Raw genomic sequence first — 21,710 nt, forward strand, 5'->3', positions numbered from 1 at the left:
TATAGTCTGCTTCTATTTCCTTCTGACATGAATTATTCATTATTTATAGATGATGGTGATTGGGGTTTGGCTTTCACAGGCAGGTTTATTATATCCACTTAGCTCTGACTGCTTTGGCATGCTCTAAGACTCAGTTATTTTCCCAGCATTTGTTCTTAATGTTCATCATTCTTCTTGATGTTAAAACTTTCAGAGTATGTAATCCAACTCTGGTTTTGGGAATGAGAGACTGAAGGGGTGGGGTGAGTTGGGTTGGTTTTTTGTTGTTTTTTTGTTTTGTTTTTGTGTTTTTTTTTGTGGGAAGCATAGGAAGAGCTTTTTATTTAAATCTGTGCTTATTGCCAAGGCTGAGGGCAACTGTTTTATTGTCACGGTGTGTCAAAGGACTTGGGTATGAGGTGCTTTATATGTGTGGCTTTGAGATTTGGATGTTAAGGAAAGAAAGCAGAATTTCAAAATGAGGTGGGATTGATGTGCTCTGCCCTTGAGAGAGAGTGGTTCTGAGGGCTGATGAGATCGGGATTTTGTACTGTCTTTCTGTAATACTGGGGTGCCAGCACCACTGTAGCAACAATGACACTCTTTGGGTTCTTCTAACGACTTGTGTCATCTGGTTTGTACTGGGACTGCAATGTTTAGGTCTTGGTATGTCTCATGTTTTTTAGTAGATGCCTAGAGCTGATGTGTTAATGGGCTTCCATAAAGCTTTTGGCCTGAAATGTTATTTGTCCTTCACTTTGAATATTAAATTTTTAGAAACTTCCAAAAAAAAAAAAAGTATGAGAGAGAATTACTGCATTTTTTGAAAGTCCTGAAAGCTTTTTTTAGCTAAATAGTTCAAAGAGCGCATCTCACTAATCAGAGGAACATTTTTGCGTCCCCGGGGTGGTCACAGTGTTTTAATTGGAACTCAGGCTTCTTTGAAGTCCTTTTTAATCCTCCCTGAGCTGGGGGAGAGGGTTTGAAGGCAGCACTGTAAATCTGAAATTTCTTCGTTTTATTTACATGTGTCTGGGGACATGTGTAATTCGTTTTCCTGAAGTTAAGCTCACTTGCCAGCTTGTGGACAGCTGAGTGAGAAATGTGCTTCATTAAGTGAGGAGGCTTGAGACAGATGGTGGGGGGTTATAGATAGTGAGCTCACGTGCTTATGGATTTGTTAAAACCAGTAACTGAGCAACAGGCTCTGAATGGTAAATGAACTCAGTGGGAAATGATGTGATAGCTAAATGTGAGGCTAGACTAAGCAAAAAGCTAGGATTTAAACTCATGTCTTAGGATTAACTTATTAGTATGGCTCTCAAAAATAGTGTTGCGTACTGATATTTGACTGCTTTACAAGTTAAGAAAGATTTAGGGTACAACTCTTATGGTTGATAGCTTCAATCATCCTTTAAATCAATATGGGGTTAAATTTTCTGACATTGGAGCTGAATTTCAGAGGTTTTTGGGTGTCCCTAGTCAGATTGCTTAAGCTTTTTGTGCCTCAGATTCTAAAATTAAGGCCTTGCTTTGGTCTGGTTTCTAGAGAAATCTAGTCTTACCCCAAGTGTATTATGCACTTGAGGTATCCACCATGAACGGAGCCTTAGTGGTAGCTGATGCCTTTTGTGCCATCTTAATACAAAAAACTTGTGGGAATATGCTGTTACTGACAATGACAACACAAGCATTTTCCTTAGGCATTTTCTAGTTTATTTGTTCCACTATTGATTTTCATGATAAATATAATCATTTATCAGCTGTGTGTTTTCTGTACTTCAATAAGGTTTTTAACCTCCCATATTTGCTGAAAGTAGGATGTTTTACTTTCTGCTTCTGCCAGAGGTGAGACATCTGCTGTGAAAAGCTTTGAAATAATCTTTGCTTGAGTTTGGGTAGTTTTTAATTAATCAAAGCAACAGGCTTAACCTCAATTTTCTGTCTGAAAGAATAACTTAGTATTCCAGCTGAACATATAAGCAGTATGCTTTTTGTTCTTTCTAAAATTGTCATCATAAATTTACCTGTGACTGATGTTATTGGATGATATTAAAAAAACAGTTAAAATAACTTTTACTGTAGCTTAAAGTTGCAGTTAAAGTGGCCATTCCTGCCATGAGATTGAAGAGGTATGTGATTGTAATCAGAAGTAAAGAAGAATAATATATGGGATGTCAAATCACTTTATATAAAAGTAGCTGAAAATATGGTCTAGACTCTCACAAGGACCTGTAGGCAGTCATTAATAGTATTTCCTCTTGCTCAAGATTAGGGATTTTGTGTTACTGCTGGCTAATATTTTCAGCTGATAAGAGTCTGGGAAAACAATGTGATCAATAAAGATGTTGAAAACAATACAAGAACTTAGGTAAATTAATATTCTGCAAGGATTATCTCAGACAGGTGTCAAAAGAACAAGACTATCAATTTAGTGAAATCTGTAAAATAGTCAACTATACATGTATTGTCAATACCTAGTCTTTGTTACAGTATTGGCTCCCTTTCTTATCAGACAGAAGCCCTGGTTATCTGTAAAAGTGATATCTCTGTGTTAGTAATTTCCATGTGGGTAGAAGTTATGCCAGAAGGGTATGTTGGATACATGTGAGTTGTGGGTTTTTTTGGTTTGGGGTTTTTGGTGGTTTTGTTTGTTTGTTTGGGTGGTGGTGGTGTTGTTTTTGTGGTTTGTTGTGTCCCCCCCTTCCTTGAAAAGAAGCTGATGTTGTCTGATTTCTAGGCTGGTCCGAGTGTCTTCAAATGTCTTGGAAGTGACGTAGCAGAATAGAATCGGCAGAGGTTCAGTAAAATTATGTCAGGATTACTAACTGGGTCTGTTTGCATAAACATTCTTGCCTAATTTGAAAGCTAAGGAGTTAAGTGTTTTACTTGAGATCCTTCTGTTGTAACCAGCCATCCCTGCTGGCCCTCAGCTTAGTGAGGTGCAAGTTTCTGAACTAGCTTTTATTCATTGACATGAAACTTAGAAAGAGAAGCTTCTGCCTGATCTTTTGGAAATTTCATTTATTACCTTTATTTTGGCTGTCAGGACACTTTCCCAGCTTCGTTTAATTCCAGTAATTGGCCTGGAATAGCTTTCAGGGTTTCTAATGATCCTCTGTTGAATGATATCTCTTTGAAAGATACAGTATCTGTCTATTCAGAGTTTGTTTCCAATGAGCATATCTTTGTATTTTAGTCTGTGGTTTTCAGATATTAATTTTTTGCTTATGATTACTTACAATTATCCAAATGCCTTGAAAATCTTAGGATACCCATGTGGTTAGAATAAATAATTAGTATTCTGCTGCGATTCTGTTCTTTAGGTTAGTTTGATTTAACCCCCACTCCTCAGCCCCCTTGTGAAGCCTTAATTTTTCCCAGCAAATAGTTCACACTGTCCTCTCCGCCCAGCTCTAGACTGTCACGATGATTGTTGCAACTCCATTGACAAATGGAAACTATAAGAGAAACTACCCTAGTTATGACTCCCTAAAATAAGTTATTTTATTCATTTCACAGCATTATTTTTCCCTTTAGCTCAAATTAAGTTCATGATGGGGTAAAAGACTTAAAATAGCTTTTGCTGCTGCTGCAGTAAAATGAAACATTACATTATTAAATGTGTTTACATTTTGTGCTCGAAATCTTAAGGGCAGTAGGTATGAAATTGTATGCCACAATAATTTCCTTTCAGCAGCATCATTAATATGTAATTACATTCACTAAATTAAATTGCAAATTGAGAAAAAACATTTGCTTCTTTAATTGTAAAGATCGTGTTGATATCTACTCTAGTATGTGAGCAGCAACAGCCATTTTTGAAAATCCTTTATGATCATTTCCAACTTCACTATTTGTGCTACTGCTGGTAAATAGCTAAAAGATGCTTTAGAAGTTTGTGTTGGGTTTTTTTTTTTTCTGTTTGATCTCTAATCTGTGGTGGGTTTTTTGGGAAAAGTTAAGCAAAAAGAACTGTTATCCACAGGTGTCATCTTAGAGCCTTGAATAGTACAAGGCTATAAATGGTTTAGAATCTCAAACTGATTGTGAATGAATCCTTAAGGTACTTAAGGAGGGCAATCCTTAATATAGGATTTTGTTTTTTTTTTAATAAGAGATGGAGCAGTGATGAGATACAGTAAAAAAATAGAGAAGAGTGGGATGGAGAATACAGTGCTGTGAGCAGTGCTGTCTGACTTGAAGAATGCTGTTGCTGTTATAGGAAGTCTCAGTTGCTAGAGACCAAGGATTTTCCTCACGTCGTACCAAACAATGGTTTGAAAGCATTTCAAAGACACTGGTTCTTATGGATTAGTAACTGCACTAGGTTTGTTGTGCTTTCTTGATAACCTAGTAAAGGAAAAAGGGAAGACCTTAAGAACTGTTTGTTTTCTTATATTGGAAAAACATAGGATACAGAATATTTAATAGCTTTGCAGATATGCTCCATGTTTCTTGAGTTGTATATTAAATGGCTTATTGTTGCCTTTATAAACTGTTTCATTTTATGCAACTGAGTTTAAGCCGAATTAAAATTCTTTTGTGTTACATCATGATTGAAATATGTGGACTCTCTCCCCTTTTTTTTTTCCTGTGGGATGAGGCATAGCAATGCATGCTGCAAGAAGGAATTGATTTCATCTGTATCATAATACCAAAAAGATTGGTTTTTTGGTTTTGTCTAAGGAGAGAGTCAAGAACAGGGCATGGCAAAGTATGCTCTGATTGTTTTGAAAATGTCAAGCATAAGTAAGACTTTTAAAGTCAATACTTTTTTTTTAAAATTCTTTATTTATGCTACAAATCATTAGCTTTTGTGCCAAAAAACCCGAAGAGTGGCAGCTGAGTAAAGTGGAGAGCCAAGCATGTTTTGCTCCGGTCGTACCAAGTGGTCAGCCTTGTGCTGTAATGTGAAAGAGCAGAGCAATTAAAGGACATCCCTGTGGGTTAGCAGCAGTATAAATTGAGCTTGTGTGGGGATATACTTGTCATTAGTAAGAGCTCAAGATAGTTTATTCTGTTTTTCTAGTTAACTGTCTGTTTCCCTTGCTACTTAGGTACTTTCTCCGCAGTAGTACATCTTTTTTCTGTTTAAAGCATAGTTTAGTTTTGACTCTTAATGAAGTCTAGTCTTGACAGTACTAAAATAAGTCTTTGAGAGAGAGCATACAATTATTCATCCACCCCAATTACCAAAATGATGACATGATATGGATCTCTTGCAACGTAGGTAGCCTGACTTCTCACTAGTTTTTGAGAGTCAGACTGACAGTTCATGTGTCTCACCCTTGAGCCCCCTTATTGCCTTTTCCATGTGGCTGACGTTGCCTGACTCAGAGTGTAGCACTGTAAGCTCCATGAGAGCTTGAGGATATGTTTTGATGAGAAGACAGCTGAGCCAGTTAACAGCTTCTTGTTGAAAGGGGGAATTTCAGCAAGCTGATTCAGACCTTCAGTGGCAGAAAATGAACCAAGCAAAGCCAGTGACTGCCACTTCAGTGGCAGCAGGCAATTAGATTTGCTCCACTGCTGTCACCGAATTGCACCCGGAGAAGAGAAGCCTGGAAGCCTATGATGATTTGTGTGAGCTGGACCCCTTTTAGAAAGGCAACACTCTCTAGGTTTGCTGTGTAAAAAGCTCAACCATGTGCTCTAGCACTTTCAGTCAATCTATAGAAAATTGCTTTTGTTTCACCATGAACTCTCAAAGCTCTAAATTGCATGTCATGTGATTCAGTATGCAATGACCTGACTTCTGGGTGAAGATTTAAAAAAAAAAAAAAAAAAAAGCTGACTATTTTTATCTTACCTTCCAAATCAGCAGGTTTGATACTACTATGTATACATTCCCTCTCCTTGAGGTCTGTTAAAGCCTTTCACTTGTAAGGTTACATTCAACTATGCAATGTGTGTGCTTACGAAGTTTCAGTGATTTGTACTGTGCTTGCTGTTAGAGCAGTGGTAGGGATGAGAAAGAAGTTTGAAATGTTGAAATGCCTGCCAAATGATTAATTTTTTTCAAAAGTAAGATTAATTTTATCTAGTTGAGCTCTTAAATATATCTTTAAAGTAGAAATGAAACTTGAAAGATTCATTGTTATGATGCCATTGTTATGATGCCATATCGTTAACTTTGGGAAGAAAAAACCTTTTTTCATTAAAACCCAAAAAAGTCCATTGACTGGAATCTAAGATAGTTTTCTTCCCCCCCCTTTTTTTTTTAAATTGCTAATTTTGCAGTTGCTTCAAAAGAGATGTACCAATTGTCTTGAGAATTGTCAAGACACTTATAAACACTTAAAATGCTTTCTTATAAATAAGTTGTTCTTCTGCTTCAAGTGGTTAGTGGGGACATTTGCTTTGGTAAAGAGAAATTGGATTTGTTGATTCTATATACACAAATATGAGGTTTCTTTTCTAAATGAAGGGAACCTCGGAAGCTGAGATTGCTTATGGCTTTCAGTTTACACTTCAGATTTCTTCCGTTCACTTTGTACATAAAATATTAAGCATGCAATTTATTGGAGAAACAGTCTAAGGTATACCTTAGTTTTGCTTTTTTGACAGCTCTTAGCACCTTCATTTGAATGAATAAAGGTAAGTGATTGCTCTTCAAAACATTTTAATCAAAGTGTTACAAAACACTAAATGTGTCCTAATTGCCTAGGAAATTTTGAGAATTTATTTTTGTGAACAATATGTGTAGCAGATTCCTTACCATATGGTTTAGTAAATGTAGTTAGCAATAGAAAGGGAGAATGTAGGCATGAAGACATTAACAAATAGGTGTAACTACCTGGGCTGGAGCTTGAAGGGGCTTTTTTGCAAGAGGAGTACTGTTGTGAAACTTAACTCTCAGAATTTCCAGGACCTGGACACCAGATTTTAGTGGCAATGTTTTCCTCTGGTCTGGTGAAGGGGAGCTAAGGTATGCTCCTAGGGAGGTGATGCATATTTTGAGGGGAAAGGGATGTTGAGCAAGTTGCAGTTTTCTGATACAAACTTTGAGTTAATATGACCAAATTAAATTTAAGGATTCTGTGTTGCTGTATCTTGGGAAGTCTGTATGTGCTGTTGTGATTATTTTTATTTGCTGTACTCTTGAAGGGCAAGGCATCATAGGAACTGAGCTGCTTTTGGACTTGCTGGTGAAGTTTAAGAAATAAGCAGGAGTCCTGTAAACGAGAGAGAGAGGAGTTAAAGCAGTCGTAGATCTCAAATATACAACAAGTATGTCTGGGAGACTCACTTCAAACATACAGGCAGAGACTATTACAGACATTCCACAGCCTTTCTAATCATACAGAAATATTTAAAACAACTAAAATGCCTTTCCAGAAATCTTCTGTTGTTGTCATGTTATCATTCTGTGTTTGTTCTTCAGATGCTGTTGTTTTCCTGCCTAGGAAGAAGATTAAATTCTTGTTTGAAAGTAGAAAAGGTCCTTCTTGGGGAGAGGAGAATTTAAAAATCTTCCTGTGTTTCTTATATATAATATAAAAACAGATAAGGAACAAAATCCAGGTTTTATACTTTTAGGAGACTGCCTTTAAAAAAAAAAAAGCAACAACAACAAAAACCCAAACAAAAAACCCTGGACATTTTTTTTTTTTTTTTTTTTTTTTTTTAGTTGTAGAGAAAGAAGCAGATGTGCCCTCCCTTTCTGTGCCTGATTCTCTTAACAAACACTTTACTAAAGACTTCTGTCTCTGGTCTTTGTCAGTTAATTATGCTTAAGTGTAAAACAGTTTATGGATTCACCTAAAATGCTGCGCCAAAAATCTGGGAATGCTCCATTTCAATTTAATATGACTTAGTTGAGGCAACGAAATTTGTGTCATTGTATATTCATACTGAGTTAAAACTATAGAGAGAAATGTTAATTCAGCAGACTTCCAAAACTAGGTAATTCTGAGTAATTTACTGTTATAAATGTGTTATTACTTTGGTAGTTTCAAGCAAATATAATTAAAAAAGAAAGCAGTGAAGAATTTAGTCCTCCGGAGTTGACTAAATGCCTGTTTTTCTATTTAGTTTTACTTTTGTCTTGCCCTTCCATAGTTAAAATTTAATGTCAGATATCTAGCTACAATCAAACCTCTTCCTTTGCTGTGAATTTTGAAACATTTTATAGAAGCAATAAGTTGACGTTCTAGTAAATTATAAATTAAAAAAATTCCAATTTTTACTTTAACATCTTCATCTGCTTACTGAGTCTTGGTTTAATGTTACTTCAACAGCTAATTCTCAGTGTGTAACTGTCATAGTTTATACTGAAATGGTAATAGATCTTTAACTAAGACAGTTCAACAGAGCTGTCCAGCAAATGCCTATGAAATGTCAGTTGTGTGCATTAAAAAAATTGCAGAAACCATTTTCCTTGTCAGAAGTTAAAAAAGTGTGCCAGTGGGTGCTTGAAAGTCATTGAGTGACTTGGATGGGCATCCCATTAAGTTAATTTTTCACTTCATTTGAACAGTTTTAGGTTTTTTATCATTCTTAAATTGCTCCTTTTCAAATTATCTGCACTTCAAAGGAAGTCAAAGAGCTTTGGTTAACAGCAGTTTTGTCCCTCTCCTGCCTTACTGTGCTGCTAAACTATGCTGGACTAATTTGCTCATTTAGGGCAAAAAAATCTTGTTTCCAAATTAGGCTTAAATTCTCGTGTTTGTTTGGTTTTTTGATTTTTGCTTAAATGTTATTGCAGAAGGAAATGCGGTCTCAGGATGAGATGGTGCGACAGAGGAAGAAAGTTCTAGCTTTTGGCTCCTTGTGCCTTACCCAGGAGAAAGGAACTGAAGTCAGTGATTTAATCTGCACCCACATTTTGGAAGCCGCTTTGTCATTTGTTCTTCATGTTATCTTTATAATTACATAGCATATGATTTGGTTTTAATAACACACTGCTCTTGAATCTTACTGTCAAGTGTGTGTGTTTAATTTACAGGATTTTTCACGGCTGATGCAAACTAGGTGTGTGTTTTTTCGTGGTTCCACAGGCTCCATCGTTACATGGGGAAGGAAGCTGTCTGCAGGTTTGCAGGGCAAACATAGTGACAGTGCACAAAGCAGCAGCTTTTCAGCTGGTCTGGCTATGTTTATGTGAAGATAGAGTTTCAAACTTCCCTCAAGTAGCTGTGGTGATTCAAGTAGTGTTGGTAAGCTATATTATCATACAGATTCTCTTAAAGGAGACTTCTTGGCTTTTTAATACTGATTTTGATATCAACTGTTCCACAGAAAATGGACGGACCTTAGCAAAAATTATATACGGCTAGCCCATCAGACAAGGGCTCTCAAGGCCAGAACACGTTATGTGTGTGTTGGGATGCTCAAAAATTTCTCTCTTTATGCGGCATTGTTTTCAGAAACTTGTGAAATGAGAGGGCTGTTTACAGCAATGAGGGCTGGTTGGTATTTGCAGTGCTTTGGGAGTTGACCAATTCTCTTCAAATTGAAAGCTCATCTGATTTAATTTCGTTGTGCATGCAGTGTCATTCCTCTAGTTGGAACTGTGTAAATTTGGCTTTTGGCAAATTGTGTGTGATCAGGATAGGATGTAGACCTCAAAGAGGCTTTGAAACCTCTCAATGAAGGTATTTGACAGCAGAGTGCATGCAAGGGGTGTCTTTGTGTCTGATCACCTGACATGATCTAGTTTTACAGGAAGTGAACTCTTCTTTAGAGGGGTTTAATACCCATTGACTTTATTTTCTGTTATATATCTAGGCTGCTCCACCTTAAAAAAGAAAAAAAAAAGTATCTAATGCCAAGAAAACATCCTCCAGAACTAAGTATAAACCTAATGCTGCCAATTGCTGAAACTGAGATTGGAAGCTGAGTGTTGATTTGAATTGCCGAACAGATGAGGGTGATTGTTTTTTATTGGAAATCTGTCAGTAGCTATCATTACTAGAAATCTGTGGCTTTCATAATCCTGTCTCATTTTACTATTGGATTAATTTCAGTTCTCTATCTCAGTCCTAATACATTATGATTTGAATTTCTGAGAAAATGAGAAAAAAAATCAAGGCAAATATACTTTTTTGCCCATTTAAAAAAATCTGTGCAGTTATTTCATTGATGCAGGGACCAAACACTGGTGTTGAGGGCTGGCACTCAACATGCCCAGAGAGATGCCTGATACTAACCTTGTGATAGATCTGCTATATTTGGGTGAATTATGAGAGGCTTAGAACTGCATTTTTCAGAGCCTTGCTGACTTGGCATTACATTTTATAAAGATTGTCCATGTTGAAATTGATGTGTCTGCTTACAGCTTCTTTTTGCCAAACAGACTAAGCATACCCAGTCCATTTCTGTCTGGTGTTTTCTGATTTTTAGCTTCTGGTGACTCTAGTAGGTGAAAGATGGTGAAGTGGAAAGGGAAACATAATTGGTAATTTTTTTTTTTTCTAATCAGCACAAATACAAAGTTGCCTTTATCCTTACCTTACCTCTAGATTTTTCTAGTTAGAAACCACTGCGGAAAGAGAACATCTACTTCCTTAATTCATGGAAAAAAAATCTGAGTCAGAGGTCCGCTTCCTGCAGACAGAACCCATGTTGAAATCAGATTGTAGCTTTATAGACTTCTCTTGTAGTTTTTTTTGCTGTTATTTTCTCCCCCCTGCAGACATTGTGGAGTATGTGAAACCAACTGTCTTCCACTTTCTGGCATATGTTATCATTTAGTTCTCCATTTACATACCAGTAGAAAGAATCTGAGTCCTCCAGCTTGGAAAACAAAGTTAGAGTAGTGTTAGATTTGAGCTCTTCAGAGCTGAGATTTGAAGAAACCAGTGTTGTTTTTCCCTTGCTTTTGGGTTATGTGGAGATGTGGCTTTTATCACACTGGGTTAAATTAGTTCTCCAGTGTTTGCTCTGAAGCCCAGCCATTAAATAGCCCTCAGTAAAGAGATGGGGAACGGATGAAATTAAGAAACCCTTCAGGCTCAGCTACAGGAGTTTGAAGCGTGTTATCTAGTGGTGCAACACATATGAAAACTCAGGTGCACGTTGGCTTAAAATTGACTTGTCTCTGCTACCAGAATTTGAATTTTAGATGTTTTAGTCAACCATCTCCAGGTTGGTGTCTTGGTTTCTTCTCAGAGTTTCCTTGGCCATTGAGTGTGATGTCTTTGAAGGACAGTGTTTCATCCTGTTCTGACAGATTTCTTTGACTGCTGCAGTATGTGTCTCCATTGTTTGAGGGGAGACCACGTCCATCTGTTTTATTATATATTGACTGTTAAGACTTGCATGTAACACAAGTGATATTAGAGGCTTCAAAATTTTCTGCTGAGGAAGGCTACAAGTGTGCAATTCTGGAAGCAAAAAGCAAGAACCTTTGAATTGGGATTGCCACTATTGAATCCTGACTATCTGCACCAGCTCAGTGTTTAACTGATTTTCACTTGGCTGGAAGTGACAGATGTTTAAAGAGAAAAAGTGGTGACTTTTCTGTTTATGAATAGTTGGCTGAAAAGTAGTATCATCAGAGAAATGGCTTCTTTAGTCCTAGATTCAGTCAGAATCCCAATGGTCAAGCTAGAGGCACATCTCCTACCTCTTCAGTTTTTGGAGTGGCAGGAGCCTCATTCCAGGGCTGTGTTTGAATAATGTAAAATCTGACCAGGCTTAATTTCATCTGCTAGCAACAGTGAAGCCTTGACTTGCATCTTGGGGGACACGACAAAATGTGTTTCTACAGGTTTCACTTCTGCAAAACTAGCTTCCCACTCGCTCCCTATGAAAAAACCCTTTCAAGGTTTGGGTCACTCTTCCCCTTTGGGGGTGATGCATCTTGCTGTAGCAAAAGGATGTACCCAGTACATACTGTGATGCCCTTTCCAGCTTCCTTTCCTTTGAGAAGTGTGATACAGATGCTTCTCTTGGGATGGGAAACCCTTTTTGGTGGCTCAAGAGAAAAATATTTTTGGTTTTTGTGTTTTCTTTTTTTTTTTTTTTTTTTTTTTTTTTGGTAAGCTGCCTTCATTTAGAGTTGAATCTCTTACACTCATGATTTAAAGAGGTCTCCGAAAAGAACAGTTATCTCCTGCAGAGACTGTTGATGTGGGATAGTGGTTTCTGGGACTGCCAGAGTAGAGTTATCTTGATCCCATTCCACTAGCTTTAAGAGTTCGTCATTGGATTTGATGGAAAAATAAACCTATTCCTGACAACTGCAGAGCTGTTGCCAGTGGATCTGTAGAAATCTTTGGTCACTTTGACAAGGAAAGGTTAGCAGAGTAGTATCTGAAGTGTTATCTAGAGCTGATGAATATTCCTCCCCTCCCCCCCATGGCTCTGGAGTCACTGCTTGTATGAAGGACTGTAAAGTCAGCACACTGGTAATTGTGTGGGAACACTGCTTTGAGTCACCTATTATGTAGCTGAACCTCTACACTATCAGAGGGTGTTCAGCAGTAGCCAGAGTTGTTGCATTGTACAGTCTATATGTACATTTATTTCCTCCTTTTCTTACCCTCTTGGTAATAATCCTGTGATCATGCTCCACTGAGACTCCGTAGTTGAGTAGCAATTAGAGTAACACTGGGTGTGCTCACCCCTGTGTATTTGTGCTGAGCACTAGGATGGGGAGGAGGTTGTGAACACCTATTCTTATGTGTGTTTAAAAAAAAAAAAAAGGTGTATGTGTTCAAGTGATAAGCTGTCTGTTCATCTGGTATGAATGTTTATGCAGGCTGCTTGCTTTGAAGAACTTGGTCTTGCCGACTCTACGGCTTTAGAGTTGGTTTATGGGTTGAAGTGAACAGTGGTGAGATGCTGCGACTTGGATGGTGATTACGGCCTACAGCAATGGCTTTAATAAAACAGGCTTTTATGTAAGCTGGACAGGATGCAACCCTGTGTTGTTCTAAGGGACTGCAGCAGCTTTGGCCTGGTGAAATTGCCTTGTCTGCTTTTGGTGAGACCTTTTTTATGGTTATATATGGAACATAGTTTTTCAACCAAGGATTTGTTAAAAGTTTCTATTTTGTTTTAATTGTGTAGGACACCTGATGATCTCTCCAGGCAAATTGTGGCCCTGCAGCAAAGGGAGCTTGTGCTGAAAGAGCAGAACTCTACCATCACGAACAGGTGAGTGATACCAATAGTGGATGCTGGTAGCAAGACACTGCTATATTAAAGCATGTAGAAAGAAAACAAGGACTGCAAACTGAGAGAACGGCTCTTTAGATTTCCTTGCTGTTCCATGGAGCCTTCTATGCTATCTTCTATTCTTTCCCCTGTTGATGAAGAGTTTTTTGCTAACTTAAATCCTTGCAGGAAGAAAAAGATGAAGAACTGTGGGCGGATGCAGTGAAAAGTTTACTCAGCCTTATTTTATGAGCTAAAGGGTTTGCAAGGGGAAGTGAGCTGCTTTCCCAGACCATTTCATCTGGAAAGGCAAAGTCACAGCAAAATGTGCAAAGTAGTTATCTGGGTAAGGGCAAGGGAGTAAGAGCCCTGAGGACTGTGATTTGACTGCTTAAAGGACCAGTTTGTATAGATGGTGGTGGAAAATTATGTTTGCAGTTTTGGTGGCAAAGTACTGCTAGATTTTGGGAGGAGCAGTCTGTTTATAGAGTGAGATATGTATTTGAAACTAGAGGGTGTTTAAGCTAATACAGGAAATGGATTTGTCTGCCAGAGCTTAACTGTCCGGAGTGCACTGGTTACACATAGCCTTTCTTAACACGGTCCCATAGCATGCCAGAAAGTGCTTCTCATCCTCGGTGCACGTATTCTTGCTTCTCACACTGTTTTATTTCCTCACATTAGGAACCCGGTGTCTGTTCTTGTTAAAAATAATACCTCTGTCTTTCAAAAAGGCTCTTGGACTGTTTGCATTGCGAAGATGTTAGCTGACTTGTCTAAGCAACAGAAGTGTGGAGAATTCCAGCCTTTGGTGTAAACATGTTGAATGTAAAGCAGTCAAATACTGTGTAATTGAGCACTGTACAAGCACGCTTAGTTTGTCTTGGGCTCCATTTGCTAATGTGTCTCCTGAGGTATGTGGTAGATTTTGGTTCAAGAGATGATCGTGTTCTGGGCTCCACCTTACTAATGATGGGCAGGATTCAAGCTGGGTGTTAAAAGCTTCGCGTGTGCTGCTACTGTTAATGAAACTGTTTAGTCAGTTGTAAAGTTCTTAGCCAAGTGTAAATTCCCGTGAGCGCGGCCGGCCAAATTGTTTTGTGGTTTTTGCTAAGAAGTTTAAAGGGGGGGGGGAAAATCTCACCAATATAAAAAAGACATTTCATATATTAAAAATAAACATTACCATCATTCTTTTATTTGATCATTTGATCAATTGTGGGTTTGAGGGTTTGCTTGGTTTGAGTTATTGATTTTTTTTTTTTTTTCAGGCTGCTTCTCACAGCCTGTCAGAGAAATGCTTTTTATAAATTTATTAATGGCCAAGGGGAATCATCTGTTGAAAAAGCAGCCTTTTGGTAGTGCCTGTTCATGCTGGATGTAATTGTGCCAATTTAGTTTAAAAATAAAAACATGATTAAGATTACTTTTTGATTTCAAGTGAAATGGGCTGTGAAGCTGCTTAAATTAAAATTGTAACATTTTCTTGATGCAATGCTGCGTGTCATTTCCAAAACTGATAATTTTGGCTTTCTTCTGTCACATACCTTATTCTGTCTTAAAATGTAGACAACAAGATAGATTTTTAAAAACCTTTCATTACAGAGGATTTGAAAGTTCCCAGGAGAAGGTCTTGAGTCTTTGGAAATAAACCTTGTTAAGGAAGCAAATCTAATTTTCTCTTTTCCCTGAATGACATCCAGATTTAGCTGATGGTCTTATCTTTTATTTGTTTCATAACTGTGTGCAGAATAGTCTGTGTACTACAGTAACTTAATATGTGATCATGACTCCCTCTAGTGATGGAGCCCAGCAGTTATTCAGCTTTCTGTTGTTTTTTCAGTTCTTTTGCCCTTAGTTGAAATGTGTTAAGTCTTCAGTACTGATAGTGCTATGTTTGCTTTATGAAGTCGGTGGTTATATGTGTATACAGCGATGTGCGGTACAAAGACAAAAGAATTTTTGCCTACCCTAAGAAGCTCTGACTAATTTTCTCCATTAAAAGTAATGACTTGGTAGATACTTAAGAAAACATCATCAGAAGTTGGCATCTGAATTTAATGTTATGGTAAGTCCTGGCTTACCTGTTGCTACAGTGCAAAATTCAGTTTAGTAGAAGAGGTTTGAGTGTGGTGTTAAAGATGGTGATACGACCCTCTTCCCTAAATGGCTGATACTGAGTCTTTGTGCCATGAATATATGTTTGGTCACCAATGAGCTTTTAAACACAGGCAGAAGAGTGCCTGGAGGGGTTTTTTGCAAGCTGATTATTCTTTCTCTCAGTCTTTACACTGCAGTCGTCTTGTTTTTTATTCCCAGTGATGGTACCTTTCCCACGTTGTTTAGTGACTGTGATAGACACTTGCCAGCTACTATTTGTCTCACAACCTGATAAATAGTCCCCAGTTTCTTTCTGATAAGAGGAAATGCTTGGTAGCGAAGCAGGAATATGTAGTGGAATATGAGCAGGACTTGACTTCAGAAGACAAACCAGGCCAAGGATACCTTGATGGAAAAGGTATCACAGGGGAACAATTTACTGTGTAAGGTCCCATTCATTTCTGTAAAACTGGAGACAGATCTAGCTCAACTGCTTCTCAATGTTCCTTAGTTGATCTAGAATGGAGAGTTATGGTATACAAACACTGGTAACAATGTTTTCCAAATGGCATATGGCTTCACTAAACAGACTGAATTTATTTTGTCTCATTCTTCCATTCTTGAACTGCTTTCCATTTATGACTGTATATTTTTTAGAGCCAGTGTTTCTGTTATTAAAAAGGCAATAGAGGTCATCTCACCACAAAAAGGCTACATCATTACAAATCAGCCTTTGCATTGATACTCCCCCTGCTTCTGGCTTGGGGATCTGAAGTGCAATCTGTGTTTTGTGTAACCTGTGCAACTGCCAGTGTCTCAAGGCCTCCCAGAGATCAAATGATGATGCATATCATATTTGCTGTATCACTCAGATTGGATGCTTTTAGACACAGAACCACAGGACTGAATTTCCTGAACAGTGGGTTTAAATCAATTTCTTTTAACAGTGATTGTTTACATGTTTGAGTTGTTTAGACTCCCCTGGAGCTTGCTGTTTTTGCTAGGGAGGAAAACCTTCCTGTGGTGCCAGCATGGGGAAAGAGGAGAGGGTCACTCTTGCACTGAACACATGAGCAGCAACTCACTTCTCTTCGCAACTTCAGGATCGCTGAGTAATGTAGCTGAAAGTGCCATTAATAGCGCATGATGGAATCTCACTGCTGTTTTGGAGTGTGTTGCTACAAGTTGTGTAAATAGAGTAAATTATACTTTCAGCAGTAACAGCGGGAAGTATCGTGGAGCTCTGTAACTGCAGCACAAAGATAACAATGCAAAGGTTTAAAAGCTCAAAAGAAGATTGCTTAGGGCCACTTTGAACATGCAGAGTATCTCCTCTGCTGTTTAGGAAAAGGTAATGAAAGAAAGGTGTTTAATTAGTGGGTCAGTTTAACCATGCAGCCATCATTAGGTTATGCACATTTTTCCCCCCAGAGTGTGAATGCTATAGGCGTGGTACATTGAAATGTACTTTTTCAGGAAGAGTTGACAGTTGTAGCTTGTAATATGGAAAGTTGGCCAAGCAGTTTATAAGCTTTTGTCTTATGGAAAAATGATGTAGTAGTTGCACTATTTTTTAAGTGAGAAAAGCTGCATATTTATTTTGCCAGCATCCTATCTGCATATTTGGAGTCTCTGGAGAGATTTCCTAAAACAATCCTGGCAAAGCATTCTAGAATTCGAAATGTAGGGAAGAACTTCCCTTCTCATCAGTGTTGTCCTCTGAGATGGCTAAGCATGAAGGAATGACGCTGCTTACAGTTTCATCTTTGCTTCAATTCTGAAAGACAAGCTATGAAAATGTACTTTTTTGGTTACTTGTGGTCAAAGTGATCATTTCTACTTTTGCTCTTGTTGTCTAAGTGTAATATTGACTTTGGACCATTGAGGTATCTTGTAGAAAGTCAAATACAAGGGAACACACAGGGGAAGTTAGTACTGAGCAGGATGAAGGACGCAAAGAAAAACAGAAGAGCAGTAAATCTTTGGTTCTGGTGTTGGGGCCCTGGAGCTGATGGCTTATTCCCATCACCTAGTGTCAGAAACCCAGCCATGTGTTTTGACGTATAGTTTCATATGTGAAAAGGGATACATAGAGTATGTTTGAAAAAACATTTTCCTTCTCCAAGTGCTCACGGAGTTCTGTTGAGACATGGTTGTTTACCACCTTTATTCATATAAATAATGTAAAGCTGATTTACCCGAACAACCTGCTGTGAGTGTTGTTGCTTAAAAATGAAATAAGAACCTAAACCATTGAAGACTGGGGAACGTAGACTGCAAACTGAACAGAAAATGTTTTTTGAGCTGGGCAGCAGGGATTTTTTTAATAAAAAAAAAAACGAATGAGTGATGATAAGCTCAGAACCGTCCGTCTCCGTAAGTGCTGTTAGCTCAGAAGTGTTGTAAATCTATTGCCCATCTTCTCTTTTCCTTGGATGTCCCAAGGAGTGTCAGTCACAAATATAAATAGAGCCTGTCAGACTTCTTCCCCTAATCTTCTGGAAAGTTGGACAGAAGTTTAATTACAGTGAAATATCTTTTATCTGACAGAGAGAAGTGCTAGCTTTTTGATAGGCTTTATGAGTTATTTTGTGATCAAAAGAAGCACTTAATGTCTAATATAGGACAAGGTAGGAATTTTTTTCTTCTCTTGTTCATCTATATGGCACACTGCACCTTGATTTATATGTGGAGGTGTGTGCGTACCTAATACCAGACAAATGTTTATTCACAGTGCTTCAGGGCAATATTAACTGCTGGCAGGTTCTGCATTCATTTATAGAGTAATATTATGAAGAAATGACTAGTAGGTATTGCGTTTCTTTTCTCCAAAATGGATCTTTCATGCATTTTTATACCAGAAGGTAGTTGATAGTGTCCCATTAAGTGACCAATCTACTCTCTCCAAGTAAATATATTCAAATAGTAAGCTTCCAGAGCAACATCTGGTTATTTGTGACTCTAACTGGGTAGATACCTTTCTAATCTTTTTCTATCATATAGTTAGCCCCTAGCAGAAAATAGGAAGGCAAAAAATAATTTAGCCAAGACGTTGACTTATGCTTCCAATTCTAAAAATGTGGGATTTTGCCCAGACCTTTGCTTTTCATGATTGTGCCATTTTTAGTCTGATTTCCTGAGGAAGTGAGGCTTATTACTGTGCTTTGTGTGTGTATGTAGATGAGATTGTCTGTGCCTACCCTACACTTTTGAACTTGCTAGTTGTGTTCTGTCAAGTTTGGCAGATGGTAGAGGTCTCAAAAAATAATAAATTCCAGCAAGTTTATGGAAAACGGGTCTCCATCTCCACGAGACACATCCTGTTGGTGCAACCAGAGGTCATGCCTTGTTAGGTATCAGAGCCCTGCACGCAAAAGACGCTCTTAAATGTCACATTGACAGTAAGGCTCCTATCGGAGATCGTGCCTCCTTAGCCGCCGCTCGTTCAGCCTTGAGACTGGCAGTGGGTGAGCACTATTCTGATACCGCGGCAGTATCACAATCCATAATTTCTGCTATACCATGTTTTTCAAAGGCTCGTGGCATTTGATAGTGCTGTGTTAATGTTGTTGGTATTGGTATCGTTTTCATGCTGCTGGTATGAGAAATGGAAGTCTACTTGAGTCAATATACACCTTTGGAGAGAGAAATCCATAGGAAACCAGGCAACTTTGGTTCTGGAACTCATGGAACTAGCCTCTTTTTCTGTTTAAAAGAAAATATATAGAGAAAGCCTAAAGAACAGCCTACCGGGGACAGACACAGCTGTAATTGTACCATCTTTTCAGCCTGGAGCTCTGTAGAAACTGTATAGTGCAAAACTAGTACAAATATTAGTATTTGGTTTCTTACCTTATATTTGATTCTGCTTCTTGGAGAACATTCAAGGATAATCTGCCTCTGTTCAGTGCTCTGATCACTTCTAATGATTAAAAAATTGTAGAAGCTATTTAACTCTCTTCTTAATATGGTTTTTCTTGTTCCAGGATTGTGATTGACCCTTGGTGTTCCTACTAGCATCCCTGATGTTTGTGCATCTTTTTATTACTAGAATGAAAAATAGCTTTCATTTATTAGTGTTCCTCTGGAGATGCTGATTCAGCATTCCCTTAGGTGTCCAGGTAGCAGTGTGTATTATTGACCAGAAAAATGTGTAAAAATAATCAGTTAATCTGATAGGAAGCATAGACTGTTCTTGATGGTGTGTTGTACAGCAGACACTGTGTTTCAACATGGAGCTGCACTGTAAAAGTTATGGAAGGAGAAGTCTGCCTAGCATTTCTTCTATGCATGACTCAGATCTGCGCTATAAATCTTGCACTTCTGGGAGACTAAAATTCCTAAAAATCCTAGATGAAATATATACTAGTATACAGTTCTCGGAAACTAGAATGAATATTTAGATTGAAGTAATTTGAAGTCAAAACTTGTTATCTATTTTCATTATTCTTATTCTTTCCTTTTTAGCAGATAGATGCTATGATCAAATTAGTGATTTACGTGAGGCTGATGGGCCAAAGGAAGAGTGCCCCATGTCCATGTTATATTTGTGATATGAATACAAAGGGAGGACTTATAATCTCAGCTATGCAGTAGGCAGCAGTACAAAAATATTCTGCTTTGAAACCAGTAGTATTATGTAAAATCATGAATTCAGCCTGTTGCCAAGCTTTGTATAGAGCTCTGGGAATTGTAGTGCTTTAAGATTTCCAGTGCTTAGGGATTTGTCTTTTATTGCCTCTGCAATGTGGCAGTAAGCCTTGAAAAATTTTATATGAGTTGGAAAAGATGAGGGCCCTTTGGTTTGGTAATATCTTTAGAATCAGTCTTGAAGTCGGAAGGATGGTCCCATGGATAAGGTAGAAGAATGTGGCCTGAGAAGTCTGGACTTAGTTTCTGGAGAAGCTTTGTGTTTGCTTGGGTTCTGCTGAGTCACTTAATACAGTGACCTGAGTTTCTCATATTCTCATATGCAGATCCAGAAGACCACATGAATGAAAACAGACATCTCTACTCCATATATCCAGTCTAGTCTGCACCTGATTATTTTTAAGACAAATGAAATACATTAGTTCCTATCTATCTGTACCTGTTAAGATTTTTTTGTTCGCTTCTCCCCCAAAAGCACATGATACACATTTGTTTCTTCCCATATAGTATCTTAAAATTATAGTACTGACCGTGGCTCTTGAACTGTTCCTTTGAAGTGTTTTATGGTAAGTCATCAACAGTCAAACAAGGTTGCATATAACCGTTTTGTCTCTTAATTTGTAATGCTAGAACTGCATTAGCTTTCCTGAGCAGTCATGAGAAGCCAGAGGAAGACTGGTGGCAGAATGCAGAATGAGTTTTCTGTCCCTTTACACTCATGACACTATCCACTACCTTCTGGTATAAAAATGCATGAAAGATCCATTTTGGAGAAAAGAAAAAACAATACCTACTAGTCATTTCTTCATAATATTACTCTATACATGAATGCAGAACATGCCAGCAATTAATATTGCCCTGTAGTTGCCCTAATAACAGGGGTATCGAAGACTATGGATTTTTCTAAAGTATTTTAGAATACTGTTGTTTATTTTAAACAGATCAATGGTTTCCCAGTGCTTTGAGGGGAGAGGGGACAGCCAGAATACAGAGACATTTTACCAAGGTAAACAAGAATTCTGTAGGATTTTGTAACTGCTGTGAAGTAGTGTCAGTTCAAATACTGCACAGAATATGGTTATGTCTAAAAAAATAGATTGTCTTGGCTGGGATGTCTCAATCCGTTGATCATATCTGCATGTAAACTTTGTTCAGCTCTATAGCTAATCGCTTGTTTAATAATTTCTCATCTGGATCACATCAACTCTACCACATGACTTCTTCAGCCTGCTATTACTGGTATTTTCATTATGTGTTTTCTTTTTAATATTCTGTGTCTGCTTGTATGCACATGTGAATGTATAGACCATGGTGCAATATAGTAAATGGAGGAAATACTGTAAGTATGTAGCTGTTGGTGGGGGGAGGGCATTTTTAGTTATAAATATTTTCCTAATGTCAAAGTTTTATCATCTATACAAAAGACATACTGCTTGAAAAGTTTAATCAAAAATAAAAAGTAAGTTGCCTTGTCTTTTTTAGCAGTGTAAGGCAAAAAAAACTTGTCATAAATTGCAGTCAACCCCCCCCACCAAAAAGCAGCTTTCTTTTGCTGCTCTGAAAGTTAAATGACTAATGTGCATAATTTATTTGAGCATCTGTGCTGAAAACTTGCATACCAAGTTTTAGTTCAATGTGATCAACAATGGCGAAAATTAGGATTTATCATGGAAATGCTGACGGATGTGAACATGTGTAGGCTAAACCGGTGCCTGACAAACCTTCTTATTGTGCAATGCTAATGGTGAAACAAATTTTTTTTTCTGCTGTAATTGCATTTTTCCCCCCCCGTCTGCTTAATTTTCTCCTTTTCAAATTTGGTGGGTTTAGTTGCACTTCATATTTGGATTCCTGCTTTTTCTGGAGTCTGCATA

General features: G+C 37.9%; 1 protein-coding gene across 6 annotated transcripts in view; it reads left to right on the forward strand.

The window, feature by feature from the left end:
* Positions 1-21,710, forward strand: part of MAD1L1 (mitotic arrest deficient 1 like 1) — a 376,769-nt gene that overhangs the window by 28,399 nt on the left and 326,660 nt on the right. For all 6 annotated transcript variants that reach the window (XM_050905937.1, XM_050905938.1, XM_050905939.1 and 3 more), the window contains exon 10: positions 13,000-13,086. In XM_050905937.1, coding sequence (XP_050761894.1) covers positions 13,000-13,086 — 87 coding nt within the window. The remainder of the gene's footprint in view (positions 1-12,999; positions 13,087-21,710) is intronic.

The sequence above is a fragment of the Gymnogyps californianus genome, chromosome 15 (assembly GCF_018139145.2).
Source record: "Gymnogyps californianus isolate 813 chromosome 15, ASM1813914v2, whole genome shotgun sequence".
Taxonomy (NCBI): domain Eukaryota; kingdom Metazoa; phylum Chordata; class Aves; order Accipitriformes; family Cathartidae; genus Gymnogyps; species Gymnogyps californianus.